The following is a 17508-nucleotide window of genomic DNA, read 5'->3' as shown; positions in this document are numbered from 1 at the left end:
AATGAGACTGGTCAAGAAAGACCTACCCATAACAAATCCATGCTGGGTATCCCTCAGGATATTGCCTTCAGCTAGTCTGTTAAGGATGGCCTCCTTGATAATCTTTTCCAAGACCTTCCCCAGGATAGAGGTCAGGCTTAGGGGCCTGTAGTTTGCCGAATCTACTTTCCTCCCTTTCTTGAAGATAGACATGACATTGGCCCTTTTCCAATCTTCAGGCACTTCACCAGAGCGCCAAGAGCTCTCAAAGATCCATGCCAGGGGCTGAGCTATGATGCTTGCCAGCTCCCTGAGTACCCTTGGGTGTAACCCATCAGGGCCAGCTGACTTGAAGGTATCCAGCCTGTTGAGGCATTCCTTCACAAGGTCAGCTTCAATGGAGGGCAAGGAATTTCCCTTACTCAGGCCTCCCTGACTCATAGTGGGGAGGGCTGTCCCATGGGGCTGAAGAAAAACTGATGCAAAGTACCCATTTAGCAAGTTCACTTTTTCCTGGGCATCAGTTGTCAGTTGCCCTGTCTGGTTTAGCAGGGGTCCAATGTTGCCCTTGTTCCTTCTATTTAACCTAGATAAAAGACTTTGCTTCATTTTCTTGAACTAGTCTGAAGTGTTAGATTCCTCTGGGATATATAGAGAGAGAATGTAGTCTTTACAGTAGAGCTTCCACTTACAGTGGTAAATATTAGGGCTGTGCAAGGGTTCAGACCACGCTTCGGATGTGGAGAAGCTTTGGATGCTTTGGTGTCTGAAGCAGCATGTCTGGATTGAAGCACTGGCTTCTTTAGGCTGTCTGAAGTGGTTCAGAGCTTCCGAACTACTTCGGAAAAGCTTCGGAGCCGCCTTGGAGATCTGGCCATAGGGTATAATGGGGAATCAATGAAATATCTATAACTTTGTTGCTTTTTCTCTGATATGGATGAAACTTGCCAAAATGGTAACTTCTACTGAGAGCATGAAGCCTACCAAGGTTCAAGAAGATCAGTGCAGGGGTTCTGGAGGAATTGTACCCCAAATTCTTGAAAGCAGAACTCATCTCATGTGTACATGTTACACCACAGGGGGGTGAAAACTGCAGAGATGGTAGCCTCTGATCAGGCCACAAAGCCTGACAAGTTTCAAGAAGATCAGTTTAGGGGTTTGGGGGGAACTTCACCTCAAGCTTCAGACAAGCAAAACTCATGCCATGGGTGACACTGTGTATGTTAAGAAGCAGGGCTGGTAGCCACTGCTACAGCCATGAAGCCTGCCAGCTGTCAAGGAGATCGGTGCAGGGGGGGTTTGGGGTCCTGCACCCCTAGCTGCTGACAGGCAAAATTCATGACATGGGTGCTTGGGCAACTGACTGTGTCTGTCTTGGGGAAGTTGATTGTCTGTATTGATAATTTCCTCTCCTTAGTCTGTGGTTTTGTAGGTGTTTACCTACAAAACCACAAACTAAGGAGAGGAAATTATTCACAAGACAACCTACAAAATTACAGACTAAGAAGAGAAAATAATCACTACAGACAGTCAACTGCCTCAAAACAGAGACAGTCAGTTGCCCAAGCACCCATATCATGAGTTTTTCCTTTGAGCAGCTAGGGGTGCAGGGCCCCAGAACCCCCCTGCACCGATCTCCTTGACAGCTGGCAGGCTTCATGGCTGCAGCAGGGGCTACCATCCCTGCAGCTTTCATCCTGCTGGACCTTAACACACACACTGTCACCCATGTCATGAATTTTGCTTGTCTGAAGCTTGAGATGCAGTTCCCCCCAAACCCCTCCACTTATCTCCTTGAAACCTGGCAGGCTTTGTGGCCTGATCAGGGGCCACCACCCCTGCAGTTTTCATCCCGCTGCACCTTAACCCACACAGGGTCATCTATGTCACGGATTTTGCCTGTCAGCAGCTTGAGGTGAAGTTTCCCCCAAACCCCTGTGCCGATCTTCTTGAAACTTGGCAGGCTTTGTGGCCTCAGCAGGGATTACCACCCCAGCAGTTTTCACCCCCCATGGCTTAACATATACACGTAACATGAGTTTTGCTTTCAAGAATTTGGGGTACAGTCCCTCCCCAGCCCATGCACTGATATTCTTGAAACTTGGCAGACTTCATGCACTCAGCAGAAACTACCTGTTCTGCAAGTTTCATCCATATCAGACAAAAAGCAACAAAGTTATAGATATTTCATTGATTCCCCATTATACCCTATGGCCAGATCTCTGAGGCAGCTCTGAAGCTTCGAAGCCACTTCAGCCGGATCGAAGCGGGAACCCGGTCCAGAGCTCTGGATTGGATCATTGGCATCTGAAGCAGCCAAATCCAAAGCTGGATCGAATAGCTGCCTACTCGCACAGGACTAGTAAATATGTAAATGTGATATAAGCAGTTAGGTTGCAACCTTTGAAAAGGGCCAGATGTCCTCCAGAATAACCTAAGTTGTACTAAGTCCATCCAAGGCGCTGGCCAATGTTTCCAATCTGGCTTGTTAGATGGAAGATACTGGTGGTGTGGTGCCTTCATTCTTGGTTTTCTGGGCTGAAATTTAGGGTTTTGTGGACACAATGTACATTTCTGGGATAGATATACAACACCTATAAAGCTTGATGATCAAATTATTTTTCAACCCAGCTGCAATAATCAGATCACAGAAGAAGAGAGCATGTGAAGCCAGTATAGTAATAGTAATGAATATAACCAGGGTTCCTATTTTAAGTGGCTGAGTTATTGGAATAAGATGGGCATCTCCAGCTCTTTTCAGGGCAACATCTTGTCCAATAAATACTCTCTCACTCTAGTTTCAGGGTAAAAGTGTAAAAAAAAGTATTCTGGATGCTCCTAGCTGCCCTAAGCTATGATATTTGTTCCTTCTGAAGGGTCCCATTCTGTTATGATCACCTCACAGTAATAAATCCTGTTTCTATGTGTTGTTTCTTGCAGGTAAACTATGACCACTTTGCTATTAGTGTTTGTGTATTTGCGAGTCATCACTGCAGCCTTCTCTGTGGAGCTTTCAGGTATGTACAAGGAATGGGACCACTGCTCGGTGCTGCATGTGGTATCTAGCAAGCCAGCATGTTGCAGACTGTGTCCCTCACAAAAAACAACACCTTTTGTTTAACAAGCTTACCTATGAGTTTATTCATTTCCCCCATAAGTGACAGTGGTGTTTTCTTTGGCCACTGCACTTCCTCACCATGTTGCTGCCACTGCACTCAGGAAAGTAAAAGATAGCTACAGCTCAAGTGCCCAAATCCTCAATACAACATCAGCTGAATAGTGTACTAAAATTAGGCCTGTGCAAATAAGGATTGGGATTCAGTTTTGGCCAATGCATAGGATAGTGATTCTATATGGAGATTCGGATCACCATCCCAAATCAATTCATCTTCAGAAGATTCGGCGCTGATTCAGAGAGATTTGGAGATTCGGCCATAGACTATAATGGGGAATCACTGAAATACCTATCACTTTGTCATTCTTTGTCTGATTTGGATAAAAATTGCAGGGATGGTAGCCCCTCCTGAGGGCATGATGTGTGCCAAGTTTAAAGGAGATAGGTTTAGGGGTTTCTGGGAAACTGTACCTCAAATGGCTGAAAGCTAAACTCATGTTGTGTGTGTGTTAAGGCAGATTTGGATGAAAACAGCAGGGATGGTAGCCCCTTCTGAGGGCATGAGGCCTACCAGTTTCAAGAAGATAGTGCAGGGGTTTACACTGACAGGGAAAACACAGCTTTCTTTTTAAGAAGTGTGGGGGGGGGACAAAAACAATTATAAATTGAAAGAAATGGATTGGGTAGGGATAAATAAAGGAATTCTAGTTAGTAAGCTATATCCAATCCTTTCCAAGAACAGCAAGTAGCAGGAGACTGACTAGGTAGGAAGCAAAACTAGTCCAGTACCTTTCAGATGCTGTTGCTCAGGCAGGAACAGCTCACACAAGGCACAGAAAGCCTGCAGACAAAGATTTATGTGCTGTTTCTACATCCCTCCCCAAGAGCACTGTGATTGGAAGGGGACTTAGGGAAAGATCACAGTAACTGGCCAGCTACAGATGTCAGTCTTTCCCCCCCTGCTCTTCCTCTTCTCAGTTTCTGTTCCCCTGAAAGACTGCCTTCTGAATCTCCAAATCTTTTCTGAATCTCTTCCAAAGCAATGTAGAGGCTCCAAATTGTTTTAGTGGTCTTTTTTCCTTCTCCTGATTCGATTCAGATTCAGTGATTTGGCCTCCGAATTGGGCTGAATCTTCTCCAAATCAAATCACGGGCCGAAGTTTTGCACACCCCTAACTAAAATCCTTTGAGAGCTATTAAGGCTTGAGGGCCACTGTAGTCTTGAGGCTTTATTTCACAGACTAAGACTTGACAACCCACTGCCTAAGGGCTGGATTCAGTCTTCCAAGCAATTTCATCCAGTCCACGAATCCAGATATCAGTGGTGTTTTGGTGGAAGGGCAATTCAGTGGTATTTCAGTAGCAGGGGGCTTTGGGGTTTGGGCTGCATGGGAAGGGGAAAGTGGTGACAAGGGGGCTGCATCAGAAGTGCCAGTCTACCTCAGATCACATGACCTTATTTCAGCCTGTCACTCTAAAACAGTGACTTAGATTGTACAGTCATATACTGGAAAATTGTGGGAGCAGTTTATAACATAAAGGCTACTTTGTAAGTGTTGGTGGTTATGGCTGATGAGTATGATTAATTCATCTTCCATTTTCTTCTCACAATCTTTGGGCTGGCAGACAATGGTGATGGACTGGAAGTGAAGATACCTGAACAGTCTCCTTTGAAAGTTGTGCTGGGAAACTCTCTGATTATCCCCTGCTACTTCAGCGACCCAATAGATTATGATACCATCTCTCCTCTGACCCCAAGAATCAAATGGAGCAGACTTTCTGACGGGAAGGAAGTAGTCTTGCTAGTGGCCACAGATGGGAAAGTTCGAATCAACACCGAGTACAAGGAGGTGATATCTATGCCCAATTATCCTGCCATCCCCACTGATGCCAGCTTGGAAATCAAGGCATTAAGGTCCAATGACAGTGGGATTTATCGCTGTGGAGTGATGCATGGTATCGAGGACAGACAGGACACAATTGAGGTCATAGTGAAAGGTGAGACCCTGCCCCAATACTGCATTTGGGAAATAAAGCTGACAGGCTAATTTAATTAGGCAGAAAGGAGAAGGGTGCAATATGTTTGCAAAGGGTGTGACTCTTTTGGGAAGTCCTTATGTCTTAATTATATCAGGATCAGCATGAGTCATCATCAAGCAGCTAAGCAGGAGTGAAATAGGCTGGACTAGTGGTTTATCCTAAAGTGGACAGGAACTGGAATTCCAGGCTAAATAGATAAATGAAGTAATTCTGTGTGGCAGAACTAGCTGGATCACTACTTTGGCAGCTGACAGGATCAATGCTGGACAAAATGGGATACTGGTCTGAAGAGGTACAGCAAGAAACCAGAGTGTAAGGACTTTTAGTCTCACCTACCTTGCTAGGAGATATGGTACTAAGTAGAGACAATTGGTCTTTTCTGAAAGAACATATACATTTTTTTCCAAAAACATACAAGTAGCTGTATGTTGCCTTATACTCAGCTGGTAGTCCATGATAACCCTTATATCCTTTTCTGCAGGTTAGGCAAACACTTGCCTGGAGTGGTTTAGACAGGGACGACCCTGATTTGATCAGGGGGTTTGACTCACTGACATCCTGAAGTCCCTTCCAGACCTGGTCTTTCTGATTCTAATCCTTCCTATGCCAGGCTGAGCGTGCATACAGCCAATTTTTTTAATGGTCACTATCTATGGAAAAAAAGGGCTTAAATATGATAGCGGTACATATGAAGGCTCCAGGCCTTCCTGTATATTTGTGCAATGTCCAGCACACCAGGTATCTAGTGGTTGATGGGTGCTGGTACGCTAAGTGAGGAAAAATGGAATATGTTTAGGGAATAGTGGGCCACCTGTGCAATACAATGATGCATGGCCGATGCATTATTTTCCACATGAAATGTAATGCCTCTTTGCTGGCTTGCTAAATCCTTTGAAAGGGAAGATGGAGAAGGGCGGTTCATTCAGTGACTGATCTGTGCACATGTGTGCGTGTGCCGGCCAATGTGTTTTCCAGGAGTCGTGTTCCATTACAGAGCCATCTCCACCAGGTACACCTTGAACTTTGAGAAGGCAAAGCAGGCCTGTATTCAGAACAGTGCTGTCATCGCAACCCCGGAACAGCTGCAGGCTGCCTATGAAGATGGGTTTGAACAGTGTGATGCCGGCTGGCTGGCTGATCAGACTGTCAGGTAATTAGCTGAAGATGGCAAAGGAGGGCCCTGAAAGGGGAAGGAAAGGGGTATTCAACCAGAAGGACTGCCGCAGCTAGGTCACTGGTTTAAACCCAGTCCCTGGTTCATTATAACCAGCGAAGGTTACAATCCCCTATTCACCTGGTGTGACAGGAGCTGGTGGATCTCAATCCATTTCCCAGTGGTTAAGTATCCCCATCAGGAAACTACTTCCATTGCTGGTTTGCTGGGCAATCGTTGCTTAAGACCTAAGGACTGAATATCTCCCAGGCTGAGAATGGTGATTTGGTTACAGCCCATGCAAACTGCTTCCTGGGCCAAGCTCAGCAGATATGGCTACATCTTGAACACGTCAAGTAAGGCACCAGGGAAGCCTGAAAACTAGCTCCTCTCTCTGCACTAGTGTCTTTGGTGAATGGCTGAATGATCCTCCCCCTTCACCTTATCATGCTCAGGTATGGGAAAGACTAGGCCTCCTTCTCCCTCTTCCCTCGTCCAGGAAAAACTGGCAGGTTTTGCTCTGCCTGTGCTACACATCGCACATACAGAGATCTTTAAAGTCCAGTTCTGATTCTCCACCACCTGTTTCAGCTCATCCCAATGGCCTTCCACCCCGCAAATCCCACCTTCCATGATGTCTGTTTACTCACTGGGCATCTCCCGTGCACTCTTTCTCTCTCAGGTACCCTATCCATTTCCCTCGGGAGCGTTGCTATGGTGACAAGGATGAGTTTCCTGGTGTGAGAACCTATGGTGTTCGGGAGACTGACGAAACATATGACGTCTATTGTTATGCAGAAGAAATGAAAGGTGGTCTTTGGTTTCTCTTAATAATTCCACAAAGGGGCAGGATGGCTAGACCTTGCATATCTGTATGACAGATAATAATTGAACCAAAAGGGCTGGAAATGAGATAAATTGGGGGTGGAAGAGCCCCTGCTGACACTGGATTATCCCCAAAGACAAGTCACTATCCTCTCTGGTTTTAAATAACTAAGTTAATGGGGCTCCCATGATTACTTTAGGAGGCTATCCCACTGTCTTACTGCTCAAACTTAATTGTGGCCCTCATTTGAAGAGGTACTGATCACTCACACCTACAAGTGAGGTCCATGGGGGTGAAGTGCATTCTGAAAATCAAACCTAAAATGATCCGTGTCATACTGTCCTCCCATAATGTATGTCCCCTTGTTTCACCTTTGAATATTCATCCCCACCTTTTTGCCATTTGTAGATAGGTATGTCAGCCCCAGAGTTGTCACTTATGCAAGCCGTACATAGGCAGCGCTTTTGATCTTTCCTCCCAACGACCAGCTTCCAAGAACAAAAGACAAGGGTTGGGAGAATTGGGTGATGGAAGAATTAAGCCTCAAAGCAAATCATTGATTTCATGAATTGTTATTAATGCAGGTCAAGTCTTCTATGCCACTTCCTCAGAGAAGTTTACTTTCCAGGAAGCTGCAGAGAAATGCCACAGTCTTGGAGCCCGTTTGGCCACCACAGGAGAGCTGTACCTGGCCTGGAAGGGTGGCATGGATGTGTGCAGTGCAGGCTGGCTGGCAGACCAAAGCGTTAGGTACCCCATCTCCAAGGCACGTCCAAACTGCGGTGGGAACCTGGTGGGGGTGCGGACAGTATACCTGTATGTCAATCAGACTGGGTACCCTCACCCCCATACTCGCTATGATGCCATCTGCTACACAGGTGAGTGCCCTGAGTGCGCTGACTTGAGTACAGTGCATCCATTGGTGTTAGTAAGCAGCAAATGCCAAGAGCCAGAGGCAGTGCTTCCCAGCCAGAGCTGAATTATCACAGACCTGTGAATTAGAAATACAAACCCCCCCATTATGTCCCATGCATCTAGTGTATGACTGCTTAGCACAGTCTGTTCTCCGGTGTTTTGTCCATTACAATTTTAACTGATGAGACTTCTCTAGTTTCCTTTGGAAGACTATTCCATAGTCTCATCTATGAAAAACAATGAATTAAATAAATATCTGAACATCTCCTTCTTGTGCTTTGAGCAAGGAAACTAATATTCTCCCACAGAGAGAAGCATGTGCAGAGGGGTGTTGTTTCATATGGAATTTTTTTTAATACAGGTTGATATTTATTTTGGACAAGGCAAGATCAAGGCCTTACAAATGAAGCAGAAAGTGTGTGGTTTATGGTGATCTTATTTCCAAGGGATATTTACTTCAGAGACTTAGATGGATCCCCTAGAAATTCTGCTCTAATACAGAAAAGCTTTAGTTCTACACAGAGAGCTCCATCATGCCAGAGAAGCATACAGTAATTCCCCAGCACCAAAGATTTAGATCCTTTATATATCTTAGGACCAGGACATGAAGGACCTTAAAGATAAGGCCCAAGGCTTTAAGATCATTTAAATTTCTCTGGAAAGCCAGTGTAGGAAGAAGAGTACAGATCTAAGGTGATTAAAATGGCCTGTGTTGCAGAGGAGGCTTGTTCTGTATTTTCTGGCTTCTTCTAAGTGCTGATGGCTTCCTGGCTATGTGTAGAGCAGATAAGAGGTGACAAAGGTGTGAATAAGAGAGGCCAAGTCACCATCTGCCAGGATGGGATAGAAATAAGATGGTTGAAATCCTTACTCGCAGGTGTTGATATGTGAGAGCTTTGCCTAAGTGAGGAATCAAAAGTGGTCCTAAACTGCAAGCTGAATTAACTGCTTGTGGGTATGAATCTTCATCATGAAGTCTCAGGACCTCCTCATCAACTGCCCCCTGGTCTTGGCCAAAGAAACCCTTTCTGTAACCAGGAAAAGGAAGCTCAACAGGGGGTACTCTGTGACTGGGGGATCTATATCCTATCCTTAGTTATCTCACGTCTCTAGACAGAGTCCTTCTGTGGGATGTCCACTGGCGCTCTAAATGTCTTCAGAGAGGCACTGCTGGCGGTTCTCTGTTTGGTGTCTGGATCCCTCATTTTGAACACTTGACATTTCCTTCCCTGTTTTTCCCATGAGTTATTCCAGGCATTCAGTGTAGACCTGGATGTGTGGCCTTACGTCTCCGGTAACAGGAGTTTTAGCTCTGGGGTGTAAGCAGGGAATGAGGGGAACATGACTCAAGCGCATCCCCATTCTCATCATCATCATCATGTCATACTGCAAACACTTGAGTCCTTTCATTTGACCTGTTCACTTAGTGGCTGCATGTAGATGTAGGAAAGGACCAAGGAGAGAAGTGACCTGAGTGGGACTCTGGGAGTGAGAGGTCTCATGGTAGTATTAATTGTCTTTTTCTATCCTTCGCTCCCTGGCTCACATTTTCTGTGCAGCATTACCGAAGTGTTCGTGCTTTCTTCCTCCTGTTTGGGGCTTTGTATTTTAAATCCCAGCTGCAGGCACTAGAGGTCACTCCAGACTACAATAACCGCAGGCTACCCCAGAGTTTCAGGGTTAGGAGGAGTACACAAAGGGGATGGAAAGGGAGGTCTGACTGCCCATCGTGGGTCAGCAGGGTTTTGGAGGCGAGTGCCAAAAACACCAGCAATCTCAAGTTGTAAGATGTTGGCATGCCTGGGGCAGATGCTGGGGGAGCCACAAGAGGCCTGATCCTTGTTGTGGCAGCACAGCCCTGGCCCCTTCCCTGCCGTTGGCCCAAGGCATGCGTATCAAGCAAAATGCCTTCATGTGCCACGCTCCGGCATGCACGCAGGGGGCCATCTACCCCAGCCTAACCCGTGTGAGAGCTATACAGCATACAGGAACCGAAACAGGGATTTACCCTTTACGTCAGTGAAAATGCTCTGGGTTGTGGGAGATTGTAGGGTCCCAGTGGGGAAATGGTTGGTATTTTACTTTTGAAAATACAAGGATTATCCCTCCAGACAAGTGCAGCTGCTAGGTATATTCCAACCAATGCCAGGTAGGCCAGTGCCAGGTGCAAGTCAGTTTTCAAGATGGAAGAGCTGCCAGTTGGTCCACAGGCCATCTGCTCACATGGCCTATCTCTCATCACAGTAGCATCTCCCCTTATAACATCTGTACACCCACTCCATCATGTACCCTTGGTGCTATCACATCATCTTCTCCCTCTCCCCTTACACCCACCCCTTGATCCACAGCCCCACACCCATCCAATCATCCATCTCCTGTCAGAGCATCTGCACGCCCGACCCCTTTCTTGAGACAGCATCCCAAAACAAATTTATTTCATTAAGCCTGACTCTAGTAGACTGTCCCTTGCAGTGGTCAATAAAGGACACATTGTCTCTTGATATAGATGTGGACTTTGAAAGTTTGGTCCCGGAGAATTTCACCGATGAAACAGCAGGTGAATTGGGCAGTGCCTTCACCATCCAAACTGTCACTCGAACTGAAGTAGAGCTACCTCTCCCACACAATGTCACGGAGGAGGAAGCTCGTGGCAGCATTGCGACCCTGGGGCCAATTGACATTACGCCCACTGCCTCAGAGCTGTATGAAGGCTTCACGGTGACACCTGGTCTTTTTGCCACTGGCATCACTGCTGAAACAGCTTTCACGGAGGCAGAGAACATGACTGAAGAGGAAGCCACACCAGTGTGGGCCATTCCTGAAGAGGTCACCACCTGGGCACTGGAGACTTTCTACACCAGCGAGGCACCAGAGGTGAGCTCGGTGGAGGAGGCCTTGGGGGTGACTACCCCCCCAGAACTAGAGTCTGCCTCAGCATTTACAATGGAAGAACAGATTGTGCAGGTGACAGCCGCTCCTGACATCGCACTCATTCCTGAGCAGCCCATTTCTCCCACTGGTAAGTCACAGGGATAACAAGAAACCTCAAGATCCATTTCCTGGCAGGCCTGCCACACAGCTGCTTCAGCTGACAAAACCTGAGTACTGCCCACCTAGAAAGGAGGAGGTCAGATCTGGGTATACCCGGCCCAGCCTTTCCTTTGCCTCAGACACCAGATAGCACCATGTGTCCCTGTCCTCCCCTCTGTGCATGAAACAGGAGTAGTGAGGAGGAGACTGAAGGGCATCTCATGTTACCATAGAAGAGCCCCAGTCATCTGGTGCTCAGACTACATTGTCATGCTCCAAAATCCTGTGTGCAACCCTCCTCAGCCACTGACTCATCTGCTTTGTAGGAAGAACAGGAGACCCCTGGGATATCCCCATCTTTACTAAAAGCAGATTGCAGTAAATAGTGTTTCAATCTAATAGTTTCAGCAGACATTGCTCCTACCAGGCTGGTTTTGAAGGTTCTTTCAGCATGTGCATCTGGGGTGGGAGAGGGTCTCCAAGTCCATGTCTCATTGCTATCTTGCTTTTCCCACCAGGTGTTGTATTTCATTACCGACCAGCCACCAACAGATATTCCCTCAATTTCATCCAAGCCCAACAGGCCTGCCTGGATAACAATGCTGTCATTGCTACTCCCGAACAGCTGCAGGCGGCCTATGAGGCTGGCTTTGATCAATGTGATGCTGGCTGGCTGCGGGACCAGACAGTCAGGTAAGATCACGTCAGGTCAAGTGAAGACACCCTTGAAAGAAATATTCAGCAATGAGACTGAGCCTTCTGGGTTTGGGAAGGGGTTCTCTCAAATGAGCCTTTTAGCTCCATTTACAACAGGATCCAGCTACCTGAAACAGAGGAAAACACAATTCAGTCTGCAGTATAGTGTGCTCTTGAACTGTGAATGCATCCCCATATGTGTCAGGACTCGTAGTAGACATGACATCTTCTATTAGACCAACAAGGTTTTTGCCAAAAAAATTCTTGAATTGCAAGTTTTCGGGAACAAACACCCTTCATCAGGCATATGTGTTGCATTTCCCTCTTTTGTGGAGTGCTCACCACGTTTCCAAACCATACTCAAGACTTTTGGCACCTCTAAATGCTAAAGGTCCCGCTGCTGCTGTTATTAATCAGTGGGGAATTTACTTCCCTTTCCCTTGAGCATGCTCCTTGAATCCTGAGATATTCAGGATCATCACTGAGCATCTCTCTTTCTTTTCCCTTTGAAAGATATCCCATTGTGACTCCACGGAGCAGATGTGTAGGCGACAAGGACAGCTCCCCAGGCGTTCGGACATACGGCATGCGCCCAGCATCAGAGATGTATGACGTATACTGTTACATCGACAGGCTGAAGGGTATGTTCTGCATGTACCTCTGAATATTTATGTTGGAGAAGGCAGAGAGGGGGTATGTAGTAGGGCTGTGCAAAACAGCACCGTTCCGTTTCGACGTTTCAACAGAACAGCATTTAATTTCAAATTTCATTTTGATCCAAAACCACTTCCGTTTCGTTTCATCAAAGCCGTTTCGCTGTTTCAACACTGTTTCAACATTTGCCCATAGGCTATAACAGGGAAGCTTGAAACAGCCTATAACTATGTCATTTCTGGCCTTATTTGGATGAAACTTGCAGACATGGTAGCCCCTTATAGGGGCATGAAACCTACCAAGTTTCAGGGAGATAGGGGTTTGGGAGAAACTGCACCTTAAATCTTGAGAGTAAAACTCATATCATGTGTATGTGGTAAGCCACAGCAGTGTCAAAACTGCAGACATGCTAGCCCCTGCTGAGGTCACAAAACCTGCCAAGTTTCAAGGAGATCGGTGCAGGAGTTTGGGGGAAACAGCACGTCAAGCTGCAGACAAGCAAAACTCATGACGGGTGACAGTGTGTGTGTTAAGGTGCAGCGGGGTGAAAGCTGCAGGGATGGTAGCCCCTGCTGCAGCCATGAAGCCTGCCAGCTGTCAAAGAGATAGGTGCAGCGGGAGTCTGGGTTCTGGGGCCCTGCACCTCTGGCTGCTGACAGGCAAAACTTGTGACATGTGTGGGTGTGTGTGTTCAGGTACACCCTCACTCAACTGACACCAAGGCAGAAAGCAGGGCAGTTCAAACAATGCTGCCTTTTATGCAGTTTTTCCATCCCTCCCCCAGAGCACTGGGATTGGAAGGGACCTCAGGGAAGGGTCACAGTCATTGGCCAGCTACTCAGTCAATAATGAGAGCACTCCTTCCCCCCACTTCTCTTTCCCTCTCCTTACTCTAGCTTCTGTTTCCCTGGAGACAAGCCCAGCTTAGGTCCAAAACTCAAAACTTTTCAAAAACTTTGAAAAGTTTCTGCTTGCCTCGTTTCATTTCAAGGCTGTTTTGAAGCTCTCTCTTTTGTTTCAATTTTGCTGTTTCAAGCTCAAAATGAATCAAAACAGCATCAAAATGAAACTGCCGGCAAAATTTTGCAGTTTGTGCAGGAGGGTCTGATCTATCCAGAGGAAATGAGATTCTAGGTGTCAAGAATTGTTGGTTTTTCCCCTAGGTGAGGTGTTCTTTGCAACCCAGCCAGACCAGTTCACCTTCCAAGAAGCCCAGGAATACTGTGAAAGCCAAAATTCCACCTTGGCCTCGACTGGACAACTCCAGGCTGCCTGGAAGCTAGGCCTAGATAGATGCCATGCCGGCTGGCTTGCCGATGGCAGCCTTCGATATCCTATTGTTACTCCACGTGCTACATGTGGTGGAGACAAACCTGGAGTGAGGACCATCTACCTGAACCCTAACCAAACAGGATTTCCTGACCCACTGTCAAAGCACCACGCATTCTGTTTCAGAGGTACCATCTACTCTTCCTAGCGTACAATGCCCAGTCACAAGGAAAACAATGTCTTATCCGGGAAGAGGACTTCATGGGGGCAATGGTTACGCTGTAGTTCTACTTTATACTAAGAGGTGTTTACCACAAGTAGCCATTTCTTGCCAGGACACACAGGGACAACAGATTGTTCGTTTGCATTCATTTATTGTCATGGAAATGGAAAACTGAGGTTAGACAAGACCCATTAAGTCTCATATGGTTTATACTTTGTTTAGTGTAGCTTAACCTGCTTGCCGTCAGTAATGAGAAATGTTATATACTTATTTATAGCTATCCTTACATTGTTCTTCCGCTTGAGACTATTTGAGGAGCGGCCTCAGGCACCTAAGAGAGAGAGGATAGTCATAGAAATTCCTTTCAATATCTTTCTGTTCCAGCCCTGCCATCTCTGCAGGAAGTTGAAGGGGCTACCCCATTCTTTGAAGAAGATCTGATTGCAACCCAAGTGATCCCTGGAGTGGAGGAAGTGCCCTCTGGGGAAGAGACAACTGTGGAAACAGAGCTTGCCACTGGACCTGAAAATCAGACAGAATGGGGAGCAGAAGTCTTTCCAACTGACATATCATTGCTATCAGGTGGGTCGTGCTTCCCCTTGGGTGGTGGGTCACATCAGAGTGAGAAAATGTGGGATGGCGGCAATCTAGAAACATCATAACTTGTCCTCGCTAAGGCTTGTTAAGTAGAATCACAGTCTGAATCCAGCTGAGAAATAGAGCGATGAAGGAGAAAGTTCTGCGCTGCTCCCTTTATAAGAAGTTAATTTCTGACTCAAGAATCTACATTCGTCTCACATGCACCTTTTAGCTGAGCTACTCTCTAAGCCCTGACACTCTAAAGAAGTTCAGTCTTCTGAAACACACTGAGTGAAACATAGTATTTTTCATGGATACTTCATTATTCACAAGCGACCCATGACAAACTGGACTTCTAGTAAAGGAAAAGGGTATTTTGAAAAGTAGATGGAAGTGTGGGCTCTGGTCACTTTAATTTACTTAGAGCAAATAAAACCACTTTAATTTACTTAGACTTTCTGCTGTAACCTGTGTGCAAACAGTTACCACTAATGGGGCTGTAAATTTAGTACACTGAGATTTAAACGCACTCATTTCTGGAAAACTTAGCCTACACATGTGATTTTTTTTCTGAAGGTGATTCAGTGAACATCTTAAAACCAAGCAAGCCACACTCTCATAACAGAAACTCAAGTCAACCCTACAATACAAAATCAGTGCAGGTAGCAGTTGTGATCTACCTTTCAATAACACATGGATGTATGTATTAAAGAGAGAAACTAATTTCAGATTCTGACTTCCAGGAAGGACATAACTTGAAGCCAGGGACCAAAGCTTCCTCCAAACAGGGTGCCATGCGCTATCTGCAGAAACAGTAGCGGTTTCTACCTCTGACTGTTGGACTAGGAGCATTGTCCTAAAGGCCATGCTTTGGGAATTTGTGCTGTCATAGGAGGTTTTAAATTCCAGTGTTTTTCCAGTTATTTAAAAGATAATCTTCATTAACAAATGTCCTGGTAAGAAGGGAGATCTGGGAAGTGTGTAGAACTTTCTGCCCTCATCCTCACAGTCCGTCATTTCATTTTATTAGATGTCAGTTTGGGAGCAAAATCAAACAGAATATTATTATTAATAGCTCTTTGAGACCAGTTTGTTAAATCTTTTTTTTTTTCTTCTCGCTCTCTCTCTCCCTTCTTTTCCAGTGAGTCCATCTGTTTTCCCTCCTGTTAGTGCAATACCAGAAGAAACAAGTGCAGAGGCTTCTGTCAGTGGCGTGTCATGGGACATCTCTGCATCCGGAGAGCCTCAAATCAGCGGTGAACCAACAAGTTCAGGCTGGGTACCTGGAGCCCCAGATGTAAGTGGGGAATCAGCATCTGGAATTTTTGAACCTAGCGGAGAACCCTCCTGGACTGGAGAAAGTGGAATACCATCTGCAGACCTGGATATCAGTGGCCTCCTTCCTGGAGAGAGCGGTCTCCCCTCGGGGGATGTAAGTGGAATGCCCCCGGTAATTACTGATGTCAGTGGTTTGCCTTCTGGAGAGGAAGACCTAGCAGTGTCTGCTTCTGGAATCCCAGACATCAGTGGGATGCCATCTGGAGAGGAAATCAGTGAGCTTCCAGAAATCAGTGGACTGCCTTCTGGATTTAGTGGAGAAGTCTCTGGTGTTGAACTAACCAGTGGCCTGCCGTCGGGAGAGGAAAGTGGACTGCCGTCTGGTATTCCTACTGTCTACATCGACCGTACCACTTTGGTGGAAGTTGGAACAACTGCAGCAGAAATGGAACAGGAAGGGAAAGGAGTAATTGGGGTCAGTGGTGAAGGAGACCTGTCAGGTTTACCCTCTGCTGAATGGGACATCAGCGGAAAAATCAGCGGGTTACCCTCAGGAGCTGATATCAGCGGAGAACCCTCTGGCATACCTGATCTCAGCGGAGCACCATCGGGAATACCTGATATCAGTGGGTTACCCTCAGGGGTGGACATCAGTGGAATGCCCTCTGGGATACCTGATGTCAGTGGATTACCCTCAGGAATTGATATCAGTGGAGCACCATCGGGGATACCTGACATAAGTGGTTTTGTAGACCTCAGTGGCCTGGTTTCTGGTGGTGATGAAAGTGGTGAGCCCTCAGGCATTACCTTTATAAATGCCAGTGTGGTTGAAGTGACAACCCCTTCCATTACAGAAGCAGAAGCAAAAGAGATTTTGGAAATCAGTGGATTGCATTCAGGAGAGGAAGATACATCAGGCGCAGTATCTGGAATTTTAGATGTTAGCGGATTGCCTTCAGGGCTAATAGACTTCAGTGGGGAAGTTTCGGGAATGCCTGAAATAAGTGGACTTCCAAGTGGAATACCCGACATCAGTGGAGAAATCTCTGGTGTCGAGGTCAGTAGTGGCCAGCCCTCTGGTGTTTATGATTATAGTGGGCTCCAGTCTGGCCTTCCCACTATCTCTCTTGTGGATACAACCTTGGTAGAAGTTGTAACACAGACATCTGTCTCACAGGAGGCAGGAGAAGGGCCATCTGGGGTGTTAGAAATTAGTGGACTTCCTTCAGGGGAAAGAGAAACATCTGGAGAAGTGTCTGGAATGGTGGATATTAGTGGCCTACCCTCGGGGACAGTAGACATCAGTGGGGAGCCGTCAGGTGTTCCATATTTTAGTGGAGAAATTTCTGGAGTCACAGACCTAAGTGGCCTGACCTCAGCAGTGACTGAAGTTAGTGGGAAGGAATCAGGACTTCCAGAAGTTACATTAATTACTTCTGATCTAGAAGAAGTAGTGACAAAGCCAACAGTTTCACAGGAGCTAGGTGGAGAAACAGCTGTCACAGTCCCACATATCTTTGAACCAAGTGGGGATGCTTCTGCATCTGGAGAAAGTAGTGGGGAAACATCTGCATTGCCTGAAATTAGTCCAGAAACATCAACAGCTTATGAAATCAGTGGTGAAACATCAGCATTGCCCGAAATCAGCATTGAGACTTCAACAGTTCGTGAAACCAGTGGTGAAACATCTGCATTGCCTGAAATTAGCATAGAAACTTCAACTGTTCATGAAACCAGTGGTGAAACATCTG

General features: G+C 46.4%; 1 protein-coding gene across 1 annotated transcript in view; it reads left to right on the top strand.

Annotated features, from left to right (window-relative positions):
- ACAN (aggrecan) overlaps positions 1-17508 on the top strand; it is a 79227-nt gene that overhangs the window by 36220 nt on the left and 25499 nt on the right. The window contains 12 exon segments of the mRNA XM_019533741.1: positions 2920-2996; positions 4721-5092; positions 6110-6284; positions 6970-7097; positions 7698-7991; positions 10535-11047; positions 11577-11751; positions 12268-12395; positions 13572-13865; positions 14285-14482; positions 15622-17505; position 17508. The exon segment at position 17508 is cut by the window's right edge and continues 944 nt beyond it. Of these exon segments, the coding sequence (XP_019389286.1) occupies positions 2927-2996; positions 4721-5092; positions 6110-6284; positions 6970-7097; positions 7698-7991; positions 10535-11047; positions 11577-11751; positions 12268-12395; positions 13572-13865; positions 14285-14482; positions 15622-17505; position 17508 (4232 nt within the window). The 5' untranslated portion in view covers positions 2920-2926.

This window comes from Crocodylus porosus, unplaced genomic scaffold, assembly GCF_001723895.1.
Source record: "Crocodylus porosus isolate Cpor-Errol unplaced genomic scaffold, CroPor_comp1, whole genome shotgun sequence".
Lineage (NCBI taxonomy): Eukaryota > Metazoa > Chordata > Crocodylia > Crocodylidae > Crocodylus > Crocodylus porosus.
This window is presented reverse-complemented; position numbering and strand designations above follow the sequence as displayed.